Source organism: Pecten maximus, chromosome 17 (genome assembly GCF_902652985.1).
Source record: "Pecten maximus chromosome 17, xPecMax1.1, whole genome shotgun sequence".
NCBI classification, from domain to species: Eukaryota; Metazoa; Mollusca; class Bivalvia; order Pectinida; family Pectinidae; genus Pecten; species Pecten maximus.
In genome coordinates, this window is record NC_047031.1 from 22,809,935 (window position 1) to 22,831,481 (window position 21,547).

General features: G+C 32.9%; 1 protein-coding gene across 1 annotated transcript; it reads right to left on the reverse strand.

Annotated features, from left to right (window-relative positions):
- Positions 1 to 696: 696 nt before the first annotated feature.
- LOC117315579 lies at positions 697 to 19,416 on the reverse strand. The gene is made up of 2 exons (XM_033869824.1): positions 19,186 to 19,416; positions 697 to 3,624 (listed from the first exon to the last, which is right to left on the reverse strand). Exons 1-2 carry the CDS (start codon positions 19,309 to 19,311, stop codon positions 2,878 to 2,880), a joined length of 873 nt encoding a protein of 290 aa, XP_033725715.1. The 5' UTR covers positions 19,312 to 19,416; the 3' UTR covers positions 697 to 2,877.
- Positions 19,417 to 21,547: the final 2,131 nt, after the last annotated feature.

Below are 21,547 nucleotides of genomic sequence, written 5' to 3' on the forward strand. Positions count from 1 at the left end.
CCATTAAGATAAAATATTCTGAGGTTAACACAGTTTATCTCTCCAAAATTATTTACCTGTGTTTTGGGGGGGGGGGGGGGGGTTTCTGTGTTTTTTTCCCAATATATCTACATTATGTATATCATTTAGATAAAACAAAATGTTCTTATTCCATCCTTGGATTATACTTAACACGTATTTGTCCAGTATCTCTCTCTTTATATATCTACATATGTGTATTAAATTTGAATTTTAAAATCTCGTTATTATGTCCATCTCTTATTTACTCACTTCAACACAAAATAATAAAACTAAAATTCACTTTTAAGATAAAAACGTATCCAATGTTCAACCGGGTTTCCATACTTTAATATCATATTTAGATATGGTATTTACTGAAATAAATTAAAACCCGGGGAAGATTTAACCCGCATCATTAATCAAAACATGTCAGATTTTCCCAACGTCCCCGTAATATTACTTTGATAGCGTTCACACGAGTGTGAACAGTGTTAATGAGTCGTACATGTCACGTGTGACAGTTCGGACCATTATATACCGTGATTTATATGGACAACGTGAGTCTCCCTACAAACAAATGGTGGCCGGGCATAACTGACCATGGCTTGACCATGGACTGACCACTGCTTCTATGTTGACCTTAATACGGGTCCTGTCAAATCCAAACAGCTAACAAATGGACAGACGATGCCTCTACTCGACTTCGGATATCATTTTTATTTTCATAAGCGACAAGTTATAAATACGTTTCTGTCGCTTCTGTCATCAGCAAACATTAGGTGTATTTATTTCTGTAACCCTTTTCCAGAATTAAGTGCAACATAACACTGAAAAGTGTTACCTTATGGTGGCATATCGCCGACAGCAAAGGGATGCTTGTCACCAAAAAAAATAATGGCAAACATTTCATCTTATTCACATCAACAGATAAAACAATTAATAATTGCTTCTCAAAATGATTTCTTTCAATATCCAAAGAACACCTACGGTAAAGTAAAGTATCTAATCAAGTAGTGATGATTGGATAGATATATCAAAAAAGGAATGAGGTACAATAGAATTTATTCAGGGTGCAATAATTAATTTACTTTCAATTTATAAAAACAAAGAAGAGAAGATCACAATTTTGGCGCGTGGTAAATTTTCTCAATTGATTAAAATATTCCTTGACGGAGATGTAGCACCTCCAAGTTAATTGTTTTATCCAAGCAAAAATAAACAACTAATCAACAATTAAGTGTTTTAATAGATATTCGAAAATTATAAACAATGAATGTTCAATACAGACATTCTATAACATTCGATAAAATTACACAACATTCGATACACGTATGCAACAATATATAAAATATATTGTAAATAGCACAAAAAATGAAACGATTCTAAAACATTTAACAAAATGATGTATTTGATAATGAAAAACTGAACAAAATCACATTGTATTAAGATTACATTGAAAACAATATATCCCATTGTACTCAATGATAATATTGATATGTAAACATTGTAGACAATGGAATATTTGATATAAGCAAATTGTAAGCAGGCAATAAATAGTATTACGTGTCTTAAATATATTCGAAATAACGTTATTTGACCTTGGTTCAATATATCTTATATTATACTTTTACACTCATAAAGCGTTCTATTCGTTATCGTTACGTCCCTCCATCCCTCTCCCACCATACACTACTCCCAGCTTCCATAATACCATTGTAATGTATTTCCATTACTTTCCAGTAATCGCCCGTACACCAATGCTTTTGATTACACCAATAAACTCCTGCCTCCACTTTCCCAGATACTTATCTGTCTAACCCCAACGCTAGCCTCCCTTTCGCGCTCACAAGGCGTCCCTCTTCATCACCATATATATTTCACAGTCCAGCCCCAATCAGTCCCTCCCTACTCACACATTTTACAACCCGGCCTACGCTTTCCCTACAATCCCAATCCGTCCCTCCCTACTCACACATTTTACAACCCGGCCTACGCTTTCCCTACAACCCCAATCCGTCCCTCCCTACTCACACATTTTACAACCCGGCTTACGTTTTCCCTACAACCCCAATCTCAAGGCTCACGTCTTTCACTCCCGCGCTCACACGACACTTTCTTTGGATACACACACTTCACAGCCACGCCTAGCATTATGCTACTCCCACTCACACGTCGCTCCTTCCCTATATACACTCTTCACAACCAAGCATCAGATTATCTCCTTCTCCACTCACACGGTGCTCCTGCTCAAAACACTTCAGAGCAATGCCCACATCCTTCCCTCCTCGCTCAACGGCGCTACCTCTTCGTTACCATACACATTGCATAGCCACGCTCCATCTTTTTCCCTCCCCCTCTCACACTGCGCCTCCTAGTCCATCCCAACCAAATTCACTTCTGTTAACAGCAACCTCTATACTCACACCGTCAAATATATCACTTATTCATATGTACTTGCCTTCAACTACATAAAGTTGAACAGTCAGAAAATATGAAATATTACATGTCACAAGTATATATAGGTTAACAGGAGTCTAATTAATGGTCATGTACACTTATACAGACAGGACAGTTGCAAAGAGCACAGAAGATAAGGTCAAACATAGCAAAATGCTTCGAACCGCACCTTTGTGCAGAGCAGAATTAACATCTCATAGAATATCACGTTTCTAGTCCCATTTTTTTAAACAATTGAAAATAAGGAGAATTACTGTTACCACTCATTTCTGCCAAAAAAAACTAATAATCGTGGAAAAAAATATGGCAGAACCATTCTTCATATGCCTATGATAATTAAGAACTGCAAGATACTACGCTCCATGAATAATGTTTAAATATTTGAAATTTTCCTGTTACGTATCCTACATTTCCCCCGGATTATCTGCCCACCGCGGCCGCTGCCTTTGCTGTATTTATTCCCATTGCCTTTAGCAATTTTGCTAACTCCTGAACATCCTGTAATGGCGATGGTTCTTTCTCAGGTGGATCCTCGCCAGATAAAATGTACGGGTTTACTGTTGATAAGGAAACAGTGCTGGCCGCATTGGTAGTGGCCCGATTGCTCGATGGACTGTTTTGACCGGCGTTTATGACCACCTGTGTTTGTCCGTCCGGCTTTTTAATTTCCTGTACCTGTATCTGACCACCAGCCTCTATAACTAAGGGTTGTGGCTGAGGCTGATTTGACGACTGCATAATAAGATTATGCCCCGGAAGCGAGCTGATAAAACTCCCAGGCGACCTGCTGCCATGGGAACTAGAAGACAATATAGATGATGATGACGATGACCCTCTGTCTGAAAACCCTGAAAATGGTGACTGGTTCTGGGCTGGGCTACCCCCGAGAAGGTGCGATAGGATCATCCTCTGATTGGACATTCTTTGATCCCTCGGCATATCCATCCCCAACAGAGCCGATAGAAGTATCGCATTGCTGAGGTTGTTAATGCTGTTTATTTGTGTTCCCTGTTCCGGAGCATTTTGCTGACGCTGAAACTGATTACTTGGCCGGAAGGAATTTTGCCTTGGCACTATCCGTGAAGGAGATGATCGGGACCAGCTCCTACTCCTGACAGGTTGGAAACGAGATGATTGACGTCTGTCACTGAATGGTCTTCTGGTGAACTGCAACATAACAAAGGAACAATAGCTGTAGGAAATATTTAATTCCTTATTACAATAAACTGTTAAACTTATACAAATATATAAATAGACCTATCGCTTACTAAATGTGAGTAAATTACAGAGTTCATTTTATTTTTCCATGTGGTTGTGTAATAATACAGAAATTGGAGGTTGCTATTTAACTACAGTCAAACTTTGTCATCGCGAACTCTAAGACTGTTTAACTCAAAGAAAATAATCAATTAGAATACTATAAATATACTCAGTTTCTTCGAATGCTCTTTCTTTTTTGCATCACCCTACTGTTTAACTCAAAGAAAATAATCAATTAGAATACTATAAATATACTCAGTTTCTTCGAATGCTCTTTTTTTTTGCATGACCCTGCTGATATCACGATAACAGGGTTCGACTGTGTTAATTAAACAATTGTCATTATATACACACGTAGTACTATTAGAATTGATGGAATTAAAGCACAGTTATCTCTCTATGTATTTTGACCCCTGACATCTACTCAGCCCTGTCTTCACCAACGAGTTCTAGAAATAGTTCCATGATGCATTTACTTCACAATTCAGCGGATATGCATCTATTTCTTGATTTATATTAAAAGGTGACATATGATACATGATTAATACTATGACAATTTCATACTTTGATAATATCATTATCTATGACATATCATACTATGATCTTATTATCATCTATGACAATATCATACTATGATAATATGATTATCTATGACATATCATACTATGGTATTATTATTATCTATGACAATATCATACTATGGTAATATTATTATCTATGACAATATCATACTATGGTATTATTATTATCTATGACAATATCATACTATGATAATATTAGTATCTATGACAATATCATACTATGATAATATTAGTATCTATAACAATATCATACTATGATAATATTATTATCTATGACAATATTATACTATGATAATATTATCATCTATGCCAATATCATACTATGATAATATTATCTATGACAATATTATCATCTATGACAATATCATACTATGATAATATTATTATCTATGACATATCATACTATGGTATTATTATTATTATATATGACAATATCATACTATGATAATATTATTATCTATGACAATATCATACTATGGTATTATTATTATCTATGACAATATTATACTATTATACTATTATTATATATGAAAATATTATACTATGATAATATTATCATCTATGCCAATATCATACTATGATAATATCATTATCTATGACAATATTATTATCTATGACAATATCATACTATGATAATATTATTATATATGATAATATTATACTAGACCAATTTTATACTATGACGATATTATTATATTATGACGATATGATTATATTATGACAATGTTATCATATTATGACAATGTTATAGTATTATGGCAATAATTGTATACAATGGAAATAATAATCTATGACAATATTAAACTATGATAACATTACATTAAGACAATATTATACCATGACAATATATTTAGATAATGGCAGTATTCTACTATGACATTATTATTATACCATGGAAATATCATTAAACTGTGAGAATATTATACCATGGCAAGTCATAATCTCATAATAAATTAAAAGTCACAAAGATACAATATTTATCAAAATCAAAGTCTCGTTTTTTGAAGAGCGGTTATATCATGAAATATAATACTTTTGGTAGTATATGATATTTAATTATCTAATATTGATTTCAATTGATCACAATTACTATTTTTCAGAGATGTAGCATCTTTAATGAAAGAACGATCGCAAAGAAAACATATACAGTGCATTTGATAATATTTGCGGGGGGATTTAATTTCGTTTTATCTACGGTCATTAACGAAAGTGCGAAAATAAATACTCAGTAAATATTTAGATATACACACATGTATAGCGGTATTCACAGCAGAATATTAACAAGACGGTGTTGCGTTAAATTAAATTTCCACACATTAGTTCCGACTTGGACAAATGGGAAACACTAACCCCATACAATTTGACAACTATAAAGTACCACAACCGATAATATTTCATCTATAGTTGTCGATCATTTGCACTTTACCATCTCCTGCTTTGTCAGCAGAAATATCATGTCAGTGTGTATCGGTCATGTCCTTACTTCAATAAATATTGTCACACCGTGCCAATTATAAACTAGACGTTGTCGATACGTCTATCAATCACGGTATATAGGTAGAAACCTTGATGTAATCTTATATATTTAGCTCACTCATCTAAAAATGACCTCGAATATGTCACCTGCATGTTTTATGTCATCTACAAATATTTATCATTTTACCGTTTCTCATTTTATTTGTTTCTTTAAAAGTAGAGATATATCACAGACAAACATAATGTAGAAAAACATGTCTCTGAATACTCTTTTGGTTGAGGGTGATGTTTTTTTCATGTTTAATGAAATCAATATCAGAACGTTTGTCTGTATGTCAATATAATTTTGTTTTCATTACGGTTAATAAAAACCTAATCAAAGCATTTTTTTCTACAGATATGTAAATACGTATCTGTCGTTTGTAATTGGAGATATATTATATGTTATATATCATATGTTACATTGTATATGATGTAGAGAAAACCAATAAATCAATAACATACTTTGTTATAGGTATAACACACTGCTTTAGCGAGTGCAGTAAGGTGTTTATACAAGCTATGAACGTCAGAAATGGTGTATTGAAGCATTCCCAAGAGTCACTGCGGTTACGTGGTGACGATACCGAATTCACCAGTACGTCACTTACGCTACTCTTGACATAGACATAGACCATAAATGTTTAGGGAACTGGCACCGCAGGTGTATATTAGGCATTCTTAATGCATCAAAACAATAAGTAATGTTTTACCTCCTATCAACAGCTATGACTATTTAGGACGGCCTCCCTGCGTGGGAGATACATACGTGTAGTTTGTGTTTATGGGTATTTGGAGGTTGTGGTATATTCATGATTGTTTCCCTTGTGGTAGTGAGGAACTGATGCCGACTTTATAGTGCTACATCAATGAAGCATACTGGACACCAAGCAGGACACTCCACCCGGTCACATTATACTGAAAAGGGGCGAATCAATATATCCGAAGAGCTAATATCGATATCTTAATAGGTAAATCCGTTATTTTGTCATGCTCGTTCCTTATGTACATTATTGGGTTCTAGGACATACTTTGTCAGCTGTTCACGCTCAGATAGGTAATGTCGCAATATTTGCTAGATTAATTAAACGTCGATAAATCAGCTTAACTCGCAATATGTTTACAAAGCGATGCAGCAAAGGGACAAAGAACACATATTGCTTGTTTAGGGTTTTACGTTTTCAAATGTTCGATAACACGACAAGAATTCCTAACAAGTCTTTTTATAGTTCGATCCCACTGCAATGACTTTTATATCCGATATAATGACTCCCATCCTAATTGCATAATACTTACAACGGCTTTAACCATTCCTTAACAACAAGTCCTTATTATCAGATGAGAATATCAAGAAATCAATTTACTTGACTTTGGATACAGAATACAATTATCCGTCGTGATGTACGCTTCAAAAAAGCCGAAAGAGAAGTAATGCAAAATCGGAATTGATAAAGAAAGTTAGAAATGTAGAGAAAATATAAATCCCAAATAATGCGATATATGTAGCAGATGCATATATGTATCACATTCGTCTCACCAAGACAATCAGATCCAGCGAGCGAATACCCCGATTCGGTAGGATTCTCAACAACGAGGAATGTTAATATATATGAAAAAATAACGACAAATACCAACATAACAACGTTATCATAATGTCAACTCGAAATCGAGACATCATGTGCTCCGAGAAGTAAGCATCACCTGCTTCACCAGCCATTCAAATTTAGGTCAAAAGAAAATTAGAACTTATGTGCTGACAAACACGCTCATTTAACATATCAGCAAGCATCGAACACACATCAAGTTTTATTGATAATACGATATTAGACATATGTACATATTTAAGAAAACAATTGCATTGGTGAAACCGGACTGTGTTCAGAAATGTTGATGCTCGTAAAATTGACCTGAACGTCAATGGAGGATTTCCAGATGATTGTACTAATGACTCGCATGTGGATATTAACGTAAACATTCAGTCTGGGAATTTCCCCTGTTTTCCGTATCTTGTATATATATATATATATATAAATATATATATCATTCAGCATAGTGTCCCTTTCACACTTAAGAAAAGACCTTGACATTTTTATGTCGGATAGGCCGATGGTCATCAAACAATGACAACAGGTAACAATTAACGTATACAAGGTAACATGCAGAAATACCGTAAACGTACATATTTTAGCGCTGTTCGCACTTCAAGAATAGAGCTAAATTATCACTGCGCAAATGCCACTTTTAATATGCTTTTATTTTTATCACAAAAATGTGGGTGCGACAATTATTATACAGCCCATCACATGCTCAAAATCAACAGATAAGTTAATATGAAAAGGTTTTTACTTGATTATATTTTTTTTATTAATTCATTGACGTTTTAATTTGTTTTCTTGAATGGTAAAGAAAAAGTCAAAAGACAATATTATAAAACATACAATTATTTTTGAACAAATGTATTCAATTCGTGGTAAAAATAGAAATAAACATCAAAAACCAAAAAGACCAATTTTTCACTTCCTTGACCTGTTAAAATTTTGTAACGTGACAAATTTTGAGTGCGCCAAATTTAGCACATACACACAATACAATTGTGTAAACGACATAATATATTAGTACCTTTCAAGCAAATTGGGAGTTACCAAAATGAATCAAACTGCATCATAAAGCTGTTTTGTCCTTCTATGACTCGTCAGCGATGCTAAGGGTCTAAACGATTGATGATTATATTAAATAAATGCAAGACAAATAACTTTTATATCACATTACCTCGTTATTGTTACAGTATATAGTACAGAAAACCATGAATGAAAACCCAGCTGTTTCCTTATTTTAACAATCGTCAGAAATTCCATTGGGACCAATAGAAGAAAAAGAAGAGAAATGGCGAGGTAGTTATGGGTCTTACGATGTCAACATAGAAGAAAATTCTAACATTTTTTGGGTTTTTTTTGGGGGGGGGGGGGGGGGGAGGATGTGTTTATTATTATTTTTATTTTTTTTTTTTTTTTTTTTTTTTGCGATAATAAATCATTTTAAGAAGAAAATGATATATTGGTCAAAATTTTGACCCGGTGTCACTATTCATGTGAAGTTAGCACAAGGTCTGTCGAATAAAATATCTCCAACACAATTCTGAGAAAGATGAGGGCTGATGGTCAATTCATGGGGCACCCCTATGTTATCAATTTTGAATTCGAATTAACTATTTTCCGTTACATGTCTACGTTATTTTATATCTTTTTATAATGATTTAATTTTGCTTTGATCAATAACTTTTACTGGGCATCAAATTCTGTTATCATCCCATAACGTAAAAACAATGACGTCATCGTTTGTAACGCCACTTTTAATTGGCTGATATAACGGCGTCCATCAATAAAAGTAGATTGGATTGTGTAAAGTAGATCAAATTATAAAGGTTGACTTGGATATTGTTTTGGATCCATAACACAAACACCCGGTATGTACTCTCATCATAAACCGCGTTATGGTTTATTTAGATTGCACACAGCACCATTTTTTCAATACTTTTATTACTCAATATTGTCCAAACGGAAATAGCCGAGTAAACATCATATTATTCTGATTGGCACGTGATAATTGATGAACGAATTAAACACATCTCACCAAGGATTATTGTTAACATGCGAGATTGATATTTATGGTCTACTTTGATCAGACATCTTTGAAGCGTTCAGGAAGCGGACACGCATCGTGTAAATATGTCCGTCCTTGAAATATATTCCTATATTAGGACACACTTTTCCCATAGTAAAATGACCCAAATAGCCATCATCGTAAGTACAGGACAAGGGTGATGGCCTCGCAAACTCGGCATGACAGTCATATATTGTCCATTATGTGAATAGTGTGTGAATGAACGTGAAATCACTTTTGAATAAAAACAACGATGAGAAAAACCCTTCTTTCATGACTTTTTTCTCTATTGTGACATGTCAAAGAGTAGGATTCATTTTACAACAATTGCGAAACAAATTATATCAACTTATATTAATCGCTCCTTTTTGGCCCGGGTTGAAACGCATGAAGGGTCTAATTACTGTGATTCGAATATAACATTGGGTTGTTAGGAAAATGTATCATTATTTAGGAATCGGGTCAACAGTTTCGTTGATAACCGCTAACGATTTACATGCTAGAGCCTCCGATTTCCTAGAAGAGGTCGCCTTATATAGTATATACGATTTGATCATCATATCTTCAAATTGAGCAAGTACCGACATTCTGTAAATGTACTTAATTTGGCGTACTCAAATGTTAGCGTATATCCAAAATTTAACAGATTAATGCATGGATGATTTGGCAGGCCCAAGTTGTTTTTAATAGAAACAGTATATAAGAAGTACATTTGGCGCAATCATTTCCCGGAATGCTTCAATTGCGAAAAGCACTAAAATAAGTTTACCGCTAACATATGTACATTTACTGTAAATCATATCAGCTTGGTACTGTGGCGAATGATTGACACACCCGATCTTAATCAAATATTGTTTTTAATAAAACGTGGAATATAAAGTTACAACAAACCCTGGAACTTCATCATACCAGCAGTGCGTTACACCTGTAATCTCAAATTATTTACAAAAGATGCACACAATCTTAATCAATGAAATCAATTAAAACGAGGCACCCAGGCTACGGAAAACCTGGAGAACTTAATTCCACCAGCAGTACCTAACACTTGTTATCTGATATTATATACAAAATATGCACAATATATTAGCAGTTTTTATTACATTTTTACCAGTGAAATATCAAAAAGTATTCATTTTATAAAAGTGATATTTTTCACTAGTGAAAAATATCACTTTTGCTGATTTGACCAATCAAATTAATGATTAGAAAATACCAAAATAATTGGCCAATCAGAAAGCCCGACATATATGTCAGCACCTGGACAGGGGGAACTACTTTTTTTGTATGCAAACTTTCGCTGTAGGCCTAGTTAGCATACGGGGTAGGTTTTTCGTTGATAAAAAATGTAATAAACAGAATATCTAACAGTGTCTTCAGTAATACCAAATATATTTCACTCGTGTGGGTAATATTTTGATATGTTTCACTCGTGCTGCGCACTCGTGAAAAATATCAAAATATTAGCCCCACTCGTGAAATATATTTGGTATTCCTGAAGACACTGTTAGATATCCTCTATATATTTGGTATTACTGAAGACACTGTTAGATATCCTCTACATATGCATAAACCATACTTTCCAACCTGAAGACAAGGTTTTAAAAGATATCAGAATCTTTCCTTACCAAGTTAGAGTTAGACACAGTAGAGACGTATTTAATGAAACTGCATCATGCAGGTGTTTCATATTATTACTCCTCGTTAATGATCCTTTGTGTCTAAAGTGTCTATCTAGGAGGAAACGGAAGAACATTAAAATAGGCCAAAAGAAAGTCTGGATAGGTAGGATCAATCTGTTCTACTGTATACCGAGAATCGTTCACTGTTTTCGCCCAATCAGAATAGAGCTCTTTTAACAATGTTACTGACATTTCACTACTCGCTTATGTTAAATTGTTACTCATTGTCTTGGAGAAATGTATATGGGCGAAATTTTCTTTGGTCGAACGTTTCACTGTAAACAGTAAAATAACAAAACAATGGTTGAGAAGCATCAATACATGACGATCTTAGCGGGAAGTCGACCACATGCTGCCTGATAAGGACACACTGGTATATGGCCGTGTCATCACGCATCGCTTTGACATCCTCTGACCTCTTCACCATAGCTTTGACAATAAATGGCATAATTCCTGACATATATATGACCTTCAGTGACAGCTCAGGTACTAAAGTAATTACACTAGGTACCGCTCACAAATATGACGGAGTGCTAGGTTGTCCGTATAATTATATTACCTCGATCGTTATGGCTGCTTGTCAATCAATAGGATAATGGATAATCTAAGGTGGCCAGAACAATTAATCAATTATAAAGATAAATGTGATTCGTGGTTATATTTAGAATAATAATATATGACCCGATATATTTTTGAAACGTAAGGAAGATTGTTACTGTCAAGGAAACACCAAAGAGTAATGGATTGAAAAACGAATGAAGGTGTGGCGCCCTCTACCGGTGGTCACTACAAGGGCGATAACCATTTTTAGTCGGAAAAACCGCAAGAGCGGCAATACATAAAAACAAACTCCCAAAGTCTATGATTTTCCAAGTTGATTTGAATTTAAATTTTTCTCTCCCATCTCTTATCTAAATATTGTTGGTACATTACATTGGCAAAATGCTGTTGCTTTCATACGTTTGATCAATCACAAAATTAAATAGTCACAACGCTTTTGTATTTTGACCATAAAATATATCTAAAATAATATCAACAACAAAGAACAAGTTTCGGAAACATCAAGGTTCAACTTGTAACAGGAGAGGAGAAAATGTAGCGGCCAGACCGAGGTTCGAACCCGTGACCTCCGAACACTAGCCGGATGCTCTACCAATTGAGCTACCTGGTCACCGATGATCGACCCAGTCCAGTCCCGCTACACACCTCCCTCCTTTTTTTCAAGTCTTCGCCCTCGAAGACACACGAGACCCTTATACCACCACCGTAGGTATTTTAGTTGGGCGCCAATTTTGTAACAGGAGAGGAGAAAATGTAGCGGCCAGACCGGGGTTCGAACCCGGGACCTCCGAACACTAGCCGGATGCTCTACCAATTGAGCTACCTGGTCACCGATGATCGACCCAGTCCAGTCCCGCTACAAACTGTCAAAATCCAAAATGCTACTCTGTCCTCTATTGTTTTGTATCAGTCTCAAAGGGGAACAATAAGATAATCCATATACTATATAGTTCTACACAGGTCCAGGCATAATGTTCTGAAGAGGCAATAGCGAAATTTCAAACAACCAATTCAAGAGGCCCACCGATTGCCAATTTTGATTTTCTGATCAAGTTTAGAGCTAACCAATTGTATTCTTCCTAATGTCTCCCTAAACATAGCCTCGCATTTTCTCCTTTAGTTGGACGTTCGTCTATTTGAGGAAGGCTTTGGGTTTTGTCCACTTTCTGGGACATACCAGAGTCTATATATTTGGTACTATAGGTCCCCTGCGTGTCATCCGGATTTAATTTGGTTACAAAAGGTTTGTTCCCTCCTATTTCACAACATTTTTATCAATGCAATATAAAAAAATTATTCATTCTATAAAAGCGATTTTGATATATTTTACTAGTGAAAAATATCACTTTTTCTGAGTTGACCAATCCAAAGCTTGATGACAAATGACAAAGGGGAATATCAAAAGCTGACCCGGTATATTTTGCTATGAAAATGTAATAAGCAGAATGTCTTACAGTATCTTCACTATTACCACACATATTTCACTCGTGTGGCTAATATTGTCCTGCTTCCTCGTAAAGAATATCATAATATTAGCCCACTCATGAAATATATTTGGTATCACTGAAGACATTGCATAATATATGTATCCTCGATCTATTCAGTATACTGAAATCGGCTGGGTGTAACACTAACATGTCCATATGTGATATTTCAGAGTGACAGCACTATCTTAACGTCGGTGGCACGAAATTTGTGGACACCGTCCGAAAATGATCTTATTGCAAATAAGACAAAACTATTCCATACCTTAGATGTTTTATAAAACGTTTTTTCCCTTTCAGTATCTCACTTTTTTGAGAGACAGAAAATTGCCCTCAATACCTGTTTTAGGTACAATAAATAATTTCCTTGTAATACATTATGTAGACGTTATAGGCATATAATTTAATTTTGTATGAAACACGCATTTTCATTGGCTGAAATAATTTTGTTATACCTCCATAACAAAATTTTTGACGTTGCAAAATGTAACGTCATTTTTGATTGGCTGATGACGTTGCGTAATAAATTATCACAGAAAAGAGTTCGCCAAAGAAAGTGAAATATCTTGGTGTGTATAAGACGAAATTAAATTATAAGAATTAACATTAATTATTTTCTCTGTTATACAGTCATAACATAAAAATCTGGAGTGTACTCTCTTCATAAACCGCTTCGCGGTTTATTTAGAGTACACTCCAGTTTTTTCTGTTATGACTGTATAACAGAAAAAATAATTGATGTTAATCCTTAAATATCTCCAAATGTGCCATTGCTCTAACGACTTCGTTTCAATCATGAAACTTCATACACTTCTTAATAATCTTACCATCTTATTCGAGTTCGCTTAAAAGATATCTGGCTTCAAATATGAGGTCATCATTACTATAAATAGATTCATATGCACAATGTATCGCTCTACCGAATTCACTCATACACTTGTTCATAAGTTTACAATTATTTCTCTCTCGTACGATTCCGTTTAAGAAGAGTTCATCAAAGAGGTTTGCATTTATAAATATAATTTTGATACATTTCTTTAATTTTGACTTGTCTAATTGTCATAAAGGTTTAATGTTCTTCACATACATGACCACTGATATGAGTGCGTTACAGCTACATCTATCTTAAATTGAAAAAAAAAGTATAATACGTCACACACTTAATACCGGTCTGATAACTTAATTAGATCTTAGTTGTTCTTATTGGTGTTTTTTGTTTGTTGTTTTTTATGAGGTTTTTTTATATCTTCCTTGTCATCACTGTCATAGATTGACGTTTTAATTTCCGATTTCCACTTTAAGATGCAGTAATATGTAAATAAATCAATTTCGAAGAAGGATGTTTTTTTTAAATCCATTGATCCTAGCTACAACATCAAAGAGAATTATTATAATCATAGCCATTCCAGAAATCCAAATATAACAAATCTGCCAAGGATAAACTAAAGTTGATATTTACTTTGCATTGTTTTATCGACAGTTGGGAATAATTTAGAACCAAGCAAAAATGTAAAAAGACGTTCACAAAGCTAAAACCACTTTCATATATGAAGACAAAATTTACTTATTTTAACTTTTTGTTTAATATCTATAATATTAGACAACACATGATTAGTTGCATATTTTACTTACTAATATTCACTCTATAATTTACGGATTTTACATGTATTACAAGGACTTACTTTATTTGAGGTCAATACTCAAATAACCTACTAACTCAAAGTAAACATTCAGTTACGACAGTGAGAAGTCGTGTAAGATAAAGTGGGTTACCACGAATACACGGGATATCTCGAAAGTATTTCCGTGACCACATTCACTTCGATGTATAAGTTTTACGTTGAAAACAACGCCAACATTGTTATCTTCAATGTCCCGAAGGTCTATTATAAAGACTAATTGTTTACACATATTAACCTAATATTTATTATGTTTATCTTACAAGGAAATGACAGTAACTGTTTCGGTCACTTTTTTCACCATTTTCCTGACCAAGCACACCGGCCGATGATCAGTGTTAATTCGTAGTTATCGATCACGATCCATGTTTGGGGACATCCGGTAATTGACAACCCCGTGATATCATCGACCAAAGCCTCTAAATCTCTATACTGGGACAAGTCACAGGTTTGAATCAATGATGTCATGGGGGAAATTAAACACTGAAGAATGTTGGTCGGATTATTCTATTAACTGATATTTTCAGCAAAATATTTAGGACAAAATTTCAAACGGTCGATCAACTTTATTATCTGAATAATTTAAACCATTGGTATATATCATCAATTTGATTGTACGTGAAACAAGCAATTGCATTGACTTAAAACATTATGTTATCAGCCAATAGCGTGAAAATTGACGCCGCCATTTGTAACTTCGTTTTTGATTAGCTGACACAGGGGCGTAATAGTAAATTTGGATTTTCAAGTGGATAGAGTTCAATAGATTAAATAATAATGATTAACTTATATACTGTATAAATAATTAGTGTTTATGTCATGGAATCATATAATAGAGATGAAGTATACTCATCATTAACCACATCGCACTTTATTCAGAGTGCAATCCGTTCTTGTATTATTGCTCCATTACTTAAAGAATATATTCAATATAATACTTAACTCATATAATCACACAAATAATAATAGTAGAAGTATATACTAATAATATATAGTAGAAGTATATACTAATAATATATAGTAGAAGTATATACTAATAATATATTGTAGCAATATATACTAATAATATATAGTAGAAGTATATACTAATAATATATTGTAGCAATATATACTAATAATATATAGTAGAAGTATATACTAATAATATATTGTAGAAGTATATACTAATAATATAAAGTAGAAGTATATACTAATAATATATAGTAGAAGTATATACTAAAGAAGTATATATTAATAATATATAGTAGAAGTATATACTAATAATATATAGTAGAAGTATATACTAAAGAAGTATATATTAATAATATATAGTAGAAGTATATACTGATAATATATTGTAGAAGAATATACTAATAATATATAGTAGAGTTATATACTAATAATATATAGTAGAAGTATATACTAATAATATATAGTAGAAGTATATACTAATAATATATAGTAGAAGTATATACTAATAATATATAGTAGAAGTATATACTAATAATATATAGTAGAAGTATATACTAATAATATATAGTAGAAGTATATACTAATAATATATTGTAGCAATATATACTCATAATATGTAGTAACAATAGGTTTTCATGAAATATAGAAGTATATACATAACATTTACAGTAGAGGTTATACTAATAATATATAGTAGAGGTATATACTTAAGATATAAAGTAGAACGATATACTAACAATATAGTGTAAAAGTATATACTAATAATATATAGTAGCAATATATACTAATAATATATAGTAGAAGTATATACTAATAATATATTGTAGCAATATATACTAATAATATATAGTAGAAGTATATACTAATAATATATTGTAGCAATATATACTAATAATATATAGTAGAAGTATATACTAATAATATATTGTAGAAGTATATACTAATAATATAAAGTAGAAGTATATACTAATAATATATAGTAGAAGTATATACTAAAGAAGTATATATTAATAATATATAGTAGAAGTATATACTAATAATATATAGTAGAAGTATATACTAAAGAAGTATATATTAATAATATATAGTAGAAGTATATACTGATAATATATTGTAGAAGAATATACTAATAATATATAGTAGAGTTATATACTAATAATATATAGTAGAAGTATATACTAATAATATATAGTAGAAGTATATACTAATAATATATAGTAGAAGTATATACTAATAATATATAGTAGAAGTATATACTAATAATATATAGTAGAAGTATATACTAATAATATATAGTAGAAGTATATACTAATAATATATTGTAGCAATATATACTCATAATATGTAGTAACAATAGGTTTTCATGAAATATAGAAGTATATACATAACATTTACAGTAGAGGTTATACTAATAATATATAGTAGAGGTATATACTTAAGATATAAAGTAGAACGATATACTAACAATATAGTGTAAAAGTATATACTAATAATATATAGTAGAAGTGTATACTTAAAATATATTGTAGAAGTATATACTAATAATATATAGTAGAAGTATATACTAATAATGTATAGTAGCAATATATACTCATAATATGTAGTAACAATAGGTTTACATAAAATATAGAAGTATATACATAGAGAATACATGGTCAGTGTCTTAAAATATAAGCTGTATTTTGGCGAGGGTAAAGAAAGACAAAAGTGGCGAGCCTTGGCGAGCCACTTTTGTCTTTCTGTCCCGAGTCATGAAAATAATCATCAAAAGTAATCATTTTGAAGTGAAACGGTGTCAAAAATGATAGAAATATGTTTGCCTTTTAAACGTAGTTTCACTTTGAAGTAGGTCAGTCGAACTGACGCACGTGCTAAGATTCCAAAATACAGCTGTATTCCGTCACTGCCGTATACAGCAAAAATATATAAATGGTGTGTGTATTCCGACAATGCGGTGGCAGTTGCAGGATAAATAACATTTACAGTAGAGGTATATACTAATAATATATAGTAAAAGTATATACTGATAATATATAGTAGAAGTGTATACTTAAAATATAAAGTAGAAGTATACACAAATAAAATATTGTAAAAGTGTATACATTTAACACATCGTAACAATATATACTCATAAAATATAGTAACAATAAATTCTAACAATATATAGTTTAAGTATATACTTATCATATTTACCGATACTATGTAGTAATAGTATATATGAATTATAAGTACATCATGTAAACATTAGCTACGGGATTGGGTAATTATTGTTCTGGGAGTTTCGTGATTAAAGTATTTTCCTTAAGATGATGATGATGATGATGATGATGATGATGATGAATGTGTATTGTTATTTATGTAACAATATTTGGAATAGCACTTTAACAAAACGGTAATTAGATGCACAAAAAACAAGAGAGAACCGTGATTTTTTCCAATAAGTAATACCAGCTTACAATGTAAATATTAAAAAAAAAATTCGACAACTGTACTAACGAAATAGGACTTTTGTTGAAAAAGCATTAACTAGCTAAGAAAACAAATCATGATAAGGTTAATAAACCATATGCTTATATTGTTATCTATAGCCATCCTTGCCTTCACCTAATTTAATCAATTCCATTTTGTATATATCATCTGAAAATATTCCCTGTACGCTTTGATTTGTCGTTTTATTACTGTTAGACACCACCGTTATACTGGAATCATTTTCCGCGGGAAATAGAGAACAGTGTTATATGTACCAACAATGACCTTGAAATGTTATAACGGCTAATTTCGTTGAAATATAATGAAGGGACTTGACATGGAACCCTTTCTGTGGGAAAGAAAGGGTATTGTACCAAATATTTTTCTGTAAAGAAAGGATGGGCGTTATTTCAAGAGGGTAAACCTAAGTAAGTGAATGGAAAGTAAAAGTAGATTTGATACAGTGAAGGTAGGGTATTATGTCGGTAATTTACTGAAGGATTGTAAGGAAAACAAATTAATAAAAAAGATAAAACAACTTCATATGAATTTATTATTATATGCAGTGTATGAAAAATCATGACCATCTTGCATATTTTTAAATCCTTTCTATGACTTTGTAGGTGATGTCAGATGTCAAAGATGAGGCAGTTAAGAAGGGAAGCTATCACAACCGATATAGGCTTAAATAAATATAGGTTTTAACCCCCTTAATGAAAACTTCGTTTTTGTTTTTGTTTTTTGTTTTTTGTTTTTGTTTTTTTCCTTATTTGTTTATTTATTTTTATATTTTAACATTTTATAATAACATAAAATAGGTGTGTTTCCTTGAGCCATTCTTCATAAGAATCAAAACTATCCCTACCTATATTTATATATCATTACTTACCCGACTGCTTGGCGATCTTCGTGAAGACGAAACAGAACGGAAGCGATTGCTTTGTGCCTCGCAGAGATAAAACACAGTTACTAAGAGCAACAGACCAAGCGTTGCGTTCACCATGATCAACTTCATTTGGCATCCAAACGTTTGAGCAAATTCCGTACGACTAGCTGGTCAAGTTTCTCCGGTGTGTGACCAGTGGTACTCCAGCCAGTAAGTGACCAATGATGACTGGACTAGCAGTTTATAACATACTAATATTAGTGTATTGGGACAAACAGGTTTTGGCCTTGAGAACCCCTGGGGCTGTTTGCGACTTTATTACTCCTGATGTGCCTAACCATATATCTGTTTCGTTACTTGTACGGGTTTCAGCATGTGTGTATCAACACTTGTCGACATTTTTATCGCTCTCTGTCTCCAAATTTACTCCTCGTAATGCAACAACTTACATCTCAGCACGCTAGCTATTGCGTGGAGCGAGACTGTTGCGTGAATGCCTGTCTATATTCAGCGTTATAATCCTCCGTTCCATATTGCGGCGGTCAAAGAGTTAAATCTAAATATGTTATTATTGTCATCGTATTGTGTCATCAGTGTACGCTTATTATCGTAGTGTCCTTCAGAGCACGGTATTAATGACCTTCGCTGTGTACATGTGTTATGGTCTACATTGTATATTGACATGATACTTAAGTATCTTGTTCATACATGTGTCCCTAACGACCTCCATTTTTATCATTTCTCATTGTTATTTTACACTCCTTCTTGACTATAATATTATCCTACTTGACGCCTGTCCAAAATTATGACCTCAATGACTTCCGTTAAGTAACAGTAGACTTTCGCAGAGTATATTGACTTTTATAACTATTTTGTAATAATTATTTTCAAATTTTACCAAATTCTTCCTTTCCGAGCAAAGCAGAATTTAGTATCCGGGATTGGCTTCCAGAAGTTATGTGTGGATGACCAGTGCCTGTCAATCAAATATGGAAATTTTCGGTATTTTTGATCATGTATGATCACGTGTAAAGCCAAATGTATTACAGTATTTATTGATCTATGATGATGTAGTTGAAAGAGTGTAACGATGTATATTGTATCTACAATGTCTATAATAACAATATCACTGTAAATAACTTTAATAGTACCAGTTGTATCAATGCGTTGTGAATATGGTACTAAAGTACTTAATGGTATGTCGTGTGTGCTATATTATATGATGTGTTTGTCTGTCCATGTACATGTGAGTGTCATTATGTAAGGTGTCATCTTGAGCCTGAATGGATTTTCTTTTCTTTCACTATTTTTTGTAATGTATTTGTATTGTTCCTTATTTCTGTTACTATTCATGTTTGGAGTAAATAAAATAAATAATAACAATAAACAACTCTTCAGTATTGTCTTTCTTCCAAACTCATATCCCATATTATGTTTTATTTTGTTCGTAAGGAAGTTGTGAACATTAATAAAATTACCACGAGTTAAAATGATGTATGGTTAAAATACCACCCATCCCTCAGACTGCATGCATTATAATTGGGATGCAAATTCGCTTTGACATTTTAATAGCTGACTTTACACTTTCGTCCAATCGCCGAATAATCATAATTGACGTTCGTCAAGCTTCCGTCATGTGCATTCATGACTTTTTAAATGTGTTTAACGCCCTCCCTTATAATTGAAAGATATCAGAATATCAACAAAAAGAAGATTAAGACAATGTAGCACACCCAGAGATGCATTTGCATTGTGGCGCATACCGGTTTGTCATTCCATTTGAATTGTGCGAGTTAAGTTGTTGTTCTGAAGTGGTCTGGTAGGGCATTCCAGATTTTAGGTGCTTCTGACCGAAAAGAATGCTTGCCGTATTTTGTTGCCCTAACATGTGGTATATCTGCAGTGTTGTGATATCTGAATGTGTATGGGTTTTTTTCTGTGATAATGATTAAGTCATGTAGGTATGTTGGTGTTTGTTTGTGATTTTGAAGACTTCTATGGCAAAATTTCCGAGTCGTCTAATTCTGAGTGATGGTAATTTTGAACGGGCTAGTAAATGTTTGTAAGTATCATCCTTTGTGTCGGTTATGAATCTGAGTGGCCCTTCCCTGGTTTGTGTTGTTGTCGCTCAGTAGAAGTGCAATGTGACAGATATTGAAGTTTGAAAGGATGAAAGAGTGAAAAGGCTACGTCATTTAGTCCGAAACACTTTATATGGTGTAACAGTTTCAAGCGTTTGAACTCCCCGTATCCATATCGTCCGTTTGTTGGCTATGATAGGTAACTGTTTTATGTACCTGCTGTCCCCTTTGTATGGTCGTATGAGGTGACAAAATTTGTTATCTTATTTTTTCACTTCTTTCTA

What these genes read in the sequence shown, in the direction of transcription:
- LOC117315579 (XM_033869824.1), bottom strand. Translation starts at nt 19,311, where the DNA reads ATGAAGTTGATCATGGTGAACGCAACGCTTGGTCTGTTGCTCTTAGTA. An exon ending in GAAGATCGCCAAGCAGTCGG is followed by an intron (nt 3,625 to 19,185) that starts GTAAGTAATGAT and finishes GTTATGTTGCAG; the next exon opens with TTCACCAGAAGACCATTCAG.